General features: G+C 42.3%; 1 protein-coding gene across 2 annotated transcripts; it reads right to left on the minus strand.

Annotated features, from left to right (window-relative positions):
- Positions 1–2978: 2978 nt before the first annotated feature.
- On the minus strand, positions 2979–7591 carry RANBP6 (RAN binding protein 6). 2 transcript variants are annotated; one of them, XM_024734293.1, is made up of 2 exons: positions 7448–7591; positions 2979–6332 (listed from the first exon to the last, which is right to left on the minus strand). In XM_024734293.1, exons 1-2 carry the CDS (start codon positions 7460–7462, stop codon positions 4266–4268), a joined length of 2082 nt encoding a protein of 693 aa, XP_024590061.1. In that variant the 5' UTR covers positions 7463–7591; the 3' UTR covers positions 2979–4265. The 2 variants fall into 2 exon arrangements, with proteins under 2 accessions (XP_024590061.1, XP_024590060.1); XM_024734292.1 differs by having other exon boundaries at positions 2979–7586.
- Between the last annotated feature and the right edge of the window lie 1129 nt (positions 7592–8720).

Genomic DNA, 8720 nt, shown 5'->3' on the forward strand with positions numbered 1-8720 from the left:
ACGCGTGAGCGCGGGCCGCTTCCTCAGGGCTCGGCGGCGCCGCGCAGCCCCAGCCGCATCGGGCCTCGCTCTCCTCTGCCGCCGGCTCGGCTCGGTGCGCGCGGGGGTCTCGAGCTCGCCGCCAGCGGGGCGGGGTTACATGGCGCGCGGAGGAGGGGGGAGAGAAGAGGAGAGCCTAGGTGCCCTCCTCCCCCCTCCCCCCGGCGGCGGCGCGCGCGCGGCCCTTGCCTGCCTCACCCCTCCGCGCCCCGCCCGGCTACTCTTCACCCGCCAGGCCCGGCTCGGCCTCCGCGGCCTCGGCGCCCCACCCCCTCCCGGGCCGGCTTGAGGGCTGGGAGGGGGCGAGGGGGAAGGGGGGGGTTTCCTCTAGCCTCCCCGGAGGGGGCCGAAGCACAGGGCAGCCGCGGCTCGGGCTCCTCCTCCTCTCCCTCACACCCCCTCCCGCCCCTCTCTACCTGCGGGGGACCAGGGCAGGAGGAGGTGGCGCGCGGACGGGGCCCGGCGACAACTGTCAGTTAGAAGCCCTGCTGGGCGGGGGGAAGAGAAGGGGGAGGGCACTCAGGCCCCCCCCCTCCAGGTTGGGGCGAGCTGTGGAAAGACGCAAAGAAAGAGGCACCGTCGCCGTCCACGGTGAGCATGCGTAGTACAACACCACCAGCCCGACTTCACGTCCCGCCCCGCTAAGCGAAAGCAAGGACTTAGTCTCAGCTTCAGGCCCTGAGGCCTGGTAGGTTGCACGGACCAATGATGTCATCAGCTTGTAGACGACTGTAAGGGGCGGAGTGAAGAGGGAAGCAAGGCGCCTGCGCAGCTTTGCTTGCCACCTCCTGAGAGGGAGGCCGAAAGGGTTTTTTAAATCAGGTGCTGCAAGAGGATATTTCTTTTGTGAGACCCCTATTAGCGCTAAAAGCTAAAATTAATCCTGAAGGAGCTTGCTAGATAACCTTCGTTGATGGAAAGTGAATTGTAAGAAGGCATAAAATGTAAATCCTATCCTTTTGTAAAAAAGTTCTCTTTGCACACTCCCTCTGTGACTGCCGGTTTTTCAATATAAAACTAGAATTTTGAGAAGTCTAGAAAGGAGATTGAAGGACTTGACCAACTGAAACATGTTCACATGGAAAAGGAAAGGAGATGATTTGTGGAACTTGAATTTCTCAAACTCCTGTTCCCAGGTCTTAACATCAATTCCTGTTTTGGAAATTAATCCCATGTTTTCCGTTAGTGAAAAACATTTCCACCCTCTCGATTTTTGACATCTGCTAAGAGTAAAGGAAGGGAATGGGACCTCATTTTTAAAAATCCTTGGGACTGAAAACAGTCTTCAGATATTTCAAATCTAAGCTGTGCAGCATGACCTTACAATCTCACTACACATTTTAAAATTACTGTTTAGGGAATGTCTAAAAAGTGAACTTATCATTCCATTAGTTGTCATATTGCTTAAAGTGAGGAGAAAGGAACTAATGGGTCCTTAAAGCAGTTATTACTATCTTCTCACGTTCTATTTTAAAGATGCACATATTACTTTTTCTCCTTACACAGAACTCTCTTGCTTTAAACCTGGAATTACTTGAATACAAAAATCAAAATTTTAGAAAGCAAGTGGGGACTTCCCTGGCGGTCCAGTGGTGAAGACTCCGCACTTCCGCTGCAGTGGGGGTGGGTGGTGGCGTGGGTTCATCCCCGGTCGAGAAACTGAGATTCCCACATGCCACGCGGTGAAGGCCAAAAAAAAAAGGGAAAGCTGTATAATGAAATGATTGGGATATACTGACTATTATGATTGTTTACTTCCCGTTAATATGGACTTTTAAAGCACTGATAAAATTCAAACTTAAAAGCTTTTTTTTTGGTCCAGTTAAGTTAGACAGCAGCCTTAGGTAAAAGTTAAGTGGGAACACTTTTGAGGTTTTAGGGTATTGACACTACCACCGCCACCAAGCACACCCATCATCTAGTTTTCACGGTCTCCTCTCACCTCATCAGACATTTGTGGTGTATTAGGCATTTACAGCATTCTCTCTCCATAGAGCCCATAGATGTACCTCAGCTCAGGAACAAAGGCAGAGACCAGTCTGACTTCAGGGACTGACAGCCAAAACTGTGTCTGACTGAACGTCCCTCATTTCCTTTGACAAAGCCCAAGAATCTGCACCCATCTCACCCCAGCAAATATCACCTCTTTCTCTTTAGCCAGCAACCCTATTTCACGACTCTCGTATATTAGCTTGCATTTATCAAACGCTGTGCCACTAAGCACTTTATATTCGTTACCTCCTTTAATTCTCACAATCCTATGAGCTACGTATTATGGCCATTTCACAGATGGAGAATTGTTTAGGTTAAAAAAGTAGTTTGCCAAAATTCAAATCTAGGTCTGTCATACTTCAAAATTCTCCAGGTGCCTAATTCCAAGTCATATGGTAGATTTTCCAGTTCCTCATGTACTAGAGTGTAGGGAATTGCTAGAAATGTTTACCAAGGGCTTCTTAATTAAGGGATACTAATTAAGATAAAGAGGTGCAGATGAGTAGAAGAAACGTCAGCTATAGGTCATGGAGAGGCCAAATTGATTGAGATCTTAGCTAGTATGAAAATAGAATCAGGTGCTTGAACTTTTAGAATATAGATAAGCAAGAAGAAAAACTGCCTTTCCATCCCACCATCCAGAGAAAACCTCTATTACAGTAATATCAATACTTTGTAGTGGGGTTTTTCTATTTATTCATCTATACTTTAAAATTTTATCTTAAATAAACTTAAAATTGTGACTATACTGTACCTAATGTCCTTTTCTTTTTTCTCTCATTAACAATAAATAATTGTAGGGAATGTACAAGAATTGCTTATCTAAAAATCTCAACTTCATATCTGTCCACAATGGCCTAGATGGCCTGCTCATGAACTTGTAGAAAGTGAAACAGAGATTCTAATGTAAAAGGAATTCCAAACCATAAAAAAGAACACAGCAGAAGTAAAAACACCAACAGCAATAACAGCCACCATTTATTAAGCACTTACTAAGTCTTAAATATTTACTAAATATGTTACATAGACAGTACTCATAATAGCCCCAGGAAATCCTGACAGATGTATTTGTTCTTAAATTTTGGATTAATAACTTGCTGAGTAGAAAGTTTTTTTTCTACCCTACAAAAAGCCTGACATTAAAGACCAACATTGCAATTAATATAATTAACCCTAGATTTACAGAACTGTTTTCTTACAATGTATATCTACTGCTAAATAACTTCTCAAAGCTGTTTTCTTTTTCTCGTTTAAAGATTAAATTAATTTTGCTTCCCTTTCACGATCACAATAGAATTCTCTTTAATGCTACTACATAATCTATTAAGAACTTCTCCAAAATAGAAATCTATTTAAGCCCCACTTTGAATCAGGGCTTCTCTTCTTGTTGAACTGCTTTGCAGGAAAAAATGGCATACATACACAATGCAATATTCTGCTCAAATACATAACACTGATTGACTCCCACAAATATTATTTACTATTTGTCAAACACTGTGTTACAGTATGTTACATGCTACCAATGTTAGATGTACCAGGATGCGCTTTTCAGTAACCATGGTCCTTAGAGTCCTGGATAACTTGAAAAAAAAGAGACTGGTCTAAGACTTCAAAGTTTTAACTCTCAGCTGGACACTTTGGGAACTAGAATATGGATATATCTCAGTCTCAGGAGGACATTATTAAAACGTTCATATGTATTATGGAGAAAACTTCCCACATCCATTGTAATATCTCAAATCTCTGTTCCAATTCAGCATCCTCCCATTACTATGAAAACTAGGAGTATTATCAAGGAGGAATAAGCCTGCCACTATATTCTTCACCCACAATTCCAAAGATGTTTGTCCTGGAAGTTCTCCTATCCCATCTTGTGAGCTCTTAGCATCTTGTGGTAGGCAGCATGACATCTTGACACCAAGTATACTGCTTGCCCAGCATCAATAATTCAGACAAATAGCAACAATTTATATACTTCACATCAACTACAGGAAAGGTGACAAACATTTTAAGACAAGAGAAGCACAGGTTATCACCAAGGTCTGTGTTTAAGAGATAAAACATGCAAGGTAAACAGAGGCTATAACACTGACTAATCCTGGAGAAACATGGGGAAGGCATATAAACTGCCTAGCAGGAAGAGAACAGTTCTCTCAATCATAATGGAATCCACGCACAAAACTTGTTCGGAGTTACTTTTATGGTGGATGATATTCAAGTAATATTAAGGTGCTTCAGGCAAAATTTAGCAACTCCTGTAAGGCTTCCTGCTGCTCATCATCAAGCTGGGAAATGCATTCCAACCATAATTCTTCAGAAGTCTGTACCTGACGCACGACATTAGCTAGGCGTTTGGCACAAGGATCTTCATAGTTAATAGTCTCATTCATTTTTCCTTCTGCAATTACACTGATTATTTTTGGAAGATTGGAATTATTTGGACCAAGTACAACTGGGTGGTTACTTTCAATTAAGTCACAGAGAAAACTCAAAGTCTGAATAGCTTCCTCTTTATCCTCATGCAATGGAAGCCATGACAACCAGTGTGGAAGAACTTCATCTACATTTACACAGTTAGGCTTAAACCTCAAAATCTTGCCTACTGCTGAGATACAGTTCTCTGTAGCAATGACATTTTTTTTGGTTTTGGAATTTGCACACTTAATAACTTTTACCAGCAGCGGAACAGCTTCTGAACATAAAGAACGATAATCATCTCCACCAAACTGTGCCATAACACCCAGGCCATAAGCAGCAGCTTGCCTGACTTCAGGGTTGTTGTCTCGCATATTTAGTAGCATTGGCCACCGAAAATATTCTACATATTTAAATGAGGTTGGACTACAGTGTTCTATGATATCATCAAATATGCACAATCCCCACTGTCTGTCTGGCCATGGCCTATTAGAACAAATTAGATTTACAATTAATGGGAGCAGCTGTTCAAACCACGGTAAAATCTTTTCCTTGTAAGTACTAAATAATGAGTGCAAAATATCTGATACTTTGGTCAGAATATAAACATCACATTCATCCTCATCTTGCAGGGACATTTCAACCTGTTGGTCATAGTTTTCTTCCTGTCTTTTAACCTGTCTCAGTTCTTGGTTTTTAAAGTGCCCTTCAAGTTTTGCTTTCAGTATTTCTCCCAGTTCTTCCAACTGTTCATCATTGAGGCACCCATCTCCCATTACTTCAATGGACTTTGCAAAAGAATTCATTATTTCTGAGAGTACATCTGTATCAGGTTCGGTCCCAATAGCCTTGATTAAAGGATCACATATGAAATGCCACATCTGTGCAAGATACTCTGGGCCATGAATTCTTGCACATTCCAGGAGAAAAGGCATGGACTCTGCTGCTGCTACTCGAACATTGTCATGGAAATAAAATTTCAGTAAAGGAACCATCAGTTTTACAACTTGTTCTGTGTATTCCACGAATCCTTCCCTTAACTCCTTAGCATAATAAACCAACATCTGGCAAGCAGTTGCTTTTGCTTCAAGCCCTGAAGTCTTAATTCCAAAACTCTGCTGGTCTCCAAGATTTACAAATTGCCATCCATCATCATCACTCATATTCTCCACATCTTGTGTGTCTAAGAGAGCAACGTCAGGTTTAGCTGAAGCAGTCTTAATAAGAGGCTCAATAACCAGTGGAAGGTACTGTTGAAAATCATTTCCAAGAATTTTACACATTCTGGCCCAAGCTGAAATGATGTAAGAGGTCTGAGGGTCATCATCTTCCATATTATTTAAGTCTGATTGTGTTTTTAACAACAGTTGCATCACATTTGATGCATCTTGCATAAATTTTTCCTTCCCAACAGCAAGACCAACATGGCTAATGCATTCAATAGTTTTTCCTTTCAGAAGTTTGAGTTCCTTTTGAACAGCAAGCTCAACAATATGCTTTAGTGAGGGCATAAATATATCATAGTATGGAACAAATTTTTCTTCTATTGTATCTGCAACTGAGGCAATGGCTGTCACAAGCTGTTCCAAGGCCAACTTAGTTCCATTGCGAATCAACTCTTGAAGTTTAATCACCAAGATGGAATGTAGATTTCTCACCATACTATCCAAATATAGAACTAGCAATGATTTGGGGCAGTCTTCAATAAAAATAATAAGCGCAGAAGCTGCATGTGACTGCACACGCTGATTACCTTGATTTTCCATGGTACGCAACAGAGCTGCAATCACCATTTCATGGAATTTCTTTTGGAAGTTAGGTGCAAAATCTGTAGCCATCTGTCCAAGTGTAGTACAGGCTGCAGCCCTCACCCTTGGATGAGGATCCTGAAGAAAAAGCAAAACAGAGTTAACTGTTTCGTCTAGAATTGATTCCATTTGCTGATGGCATCCTTCTCCAATAGCAGATAAGGCCATTAATCCAGCATGTCGATATTTCCAGTCAGGGCTCTGAAGCATCTGCATGATATGCTCCTTAGTCATTGGTAAAACAAGTTTTCCACCGAGCCCACAAGCCAGTCTGTCTAGTGCACTCTCAGCAGCAACTGCATTGCTGTCAAAATCATCTTCTTCCATTTCATCAGCATTTACCCAGTCCTCATCATCTTGTAGATCGACCATCATTGCCAATATATGAGGAACTGCCTGTGCAATAATATTTGTATGTTTTTTCAACATTGGGGTTGCAGTTTCAGACAAGGTCACTATTACTTCAAGAGCCAGCTGGCGTTGCAGATTACTAAGTCTAGAGTCTCCACATAACTTCAGACTCAATTGAAGAGTATCTTCTAAATAAGGACCCAAATATTTAGGTACAGTATCTGCAATCTCAACAAGGGATTCTAGCACTGAATCATCATCCTGGTAGCATGAATCATTCACAGCCTGTAAGATTCCAGGAAGCAAGTCTGCAAAGTCTTTGAAAAGAGCAATATTATTCTCATTAGCAAGTACAAATGCAGCTGCAGCTCTAGCAGATAATGTCCTGATTGCTGGATGTTCTTGATCTTGAATACACTGGTCCAACAACCGTTTGATGATATCCAAATCGTGCCGATCTTGGGTCCCAAAAATCCCAGGAAAGTGCCAGAAAACGTGAAGTGCAACTTCCCACAGAACCACATTTTTAGAGTAGATTGAATCAACAAGGAACTTCAGACCTTCGGGCCAGTGGTTAGTGCCATCCTCATCTATCAAATTCCTGGCCAGCACTGCAAAAATATCACAAAGTTTTTTCCTCATACTAGCATGGGTTTCTAACTTAACAGCCAGAATCAGTTCAATCTTGACGTCCCTCTGAACATCAGAAGGCAGATTTGGATAGACTTCCTCAAACCCAGAGGACAAAAGCCGTCGTAGCAGGGCGGCAGCCATTTGTCTCACCTCATAACCTGCTCTTCTATTTCTGACGGCATCTAAGAGGAATGTAGTCTTACACAGACCTGGGATATTTTCATAGATTTCCTCTGCTTGTCTCCGCACCATACAGCTTGGATTGATGAGGTTCTTCAGAAGCTGGTAAAACTCTTGCTTTCCCGACACGGTCGCCGGTACTCCGGCAGACCCGCACGCCGCCATCGCGTTCTGTCAAAGCGACCGCGACGGAGCAGGAGGGCGGGGGTCTGCGGCTCGAAGCAGTGACGTCAACGAGGCGCCGGCGGGGATGGGCGGGAGCGCTCCTTCCTCCCGTGCCTGGCCCTCGGTCTGGGCTCCGGGAAGGTGGGAGCGGGGGTCGCTCTCCATCAGTTTTCCAATCAGATGAAAATGTACCTACCGAGGAGAAAGAAAATGAAAGAAAAGTATGATATTGATTGTATTAGAATGGGATTATGGATGATTTTTTTTTCGCCTTTCCTTTAGTTCTAAACTATCTCTATTGTTACACTGATAATTTTAAAACAGAGAGTACTCCTTGAAAAGCCGCTAAGTGAAAGAAGACGATCACAAATGGCCACATGTTGTATGATTCCCTTTATATGAAAGGGCTTAAATAGGAAAATCCATACAGAAAGTAGATTCGTGTTTGGCAATGGCTAAGGGGAAGGGAGATAGAGAATGACGGCTGTCAGGGGGGTTCTTTCTGGGTGATGAAAATATTGTAGAATTGATTGTGGTGATAGTTGCACAACTCTGTGATTATACTCAAAACTATTGAATTGTACAATTTAGATTGGTGAATTCTTTGGCATGTGAATAATACCTCAATAAAGCTGTTCATCAAATAAGTACAATAAAAGATAAAGACAATGATTACTACCCCACTATTAGGTGTGCAGACTCAGGTGTGTGTCGGAATCACTTGGCCTGTGGATTATAATAAAGAATGAGAAAGACAACTGAGTAAAGTATGATGAAAAGTGACCTGGGCTAGTAATCAGGAGACTAGAATTCTGGTCTTGTCTCTAAACTGATTTTGTATCCCTGGTCACGTCACTCAAGATTTTCTTTGCAAACTGTAAAATGCCTTTACAGTTTTTCTTTTAGTAGGAAGCTGCTGAGATTATTCTAAGAAATAAATGCCCCTGAGGCTAAATATTGTTTCTTTAATCCAAGCAAGTATGTCAATCAAAAACAATGATCATTCCTCTAACAATGATTAGATCTTACTTTTGTATTGGCACCTTGCCATTCTGTCATTTTGACCATTATACAGGTTTGCAAGGTTGGTAAGATAGGTATAATACTAATTTTAGGTGAGAAATGGAAACTCGGGGC

The sequence above is a fragment of the Neophocaena asiaeorientalis genome, unplaced genomic scaffold (assembly GCF_003031525.2).
Source record: "Neophocaena asiaeorientalis asiaeorientalis breed wild unplaced genomic scaffold, Neophocaena_asiaeorientalis_V1.1 scaffold256, whole genome shotgun sequence".
Taxonomy (NCBI): domain Eukaryota; kingdom Metazoa; phylum Chordata; class Mammalia; order Artiodactyla; family Phocoenidae; genus Neophocaena; species Neophocaena asiaeorientalis.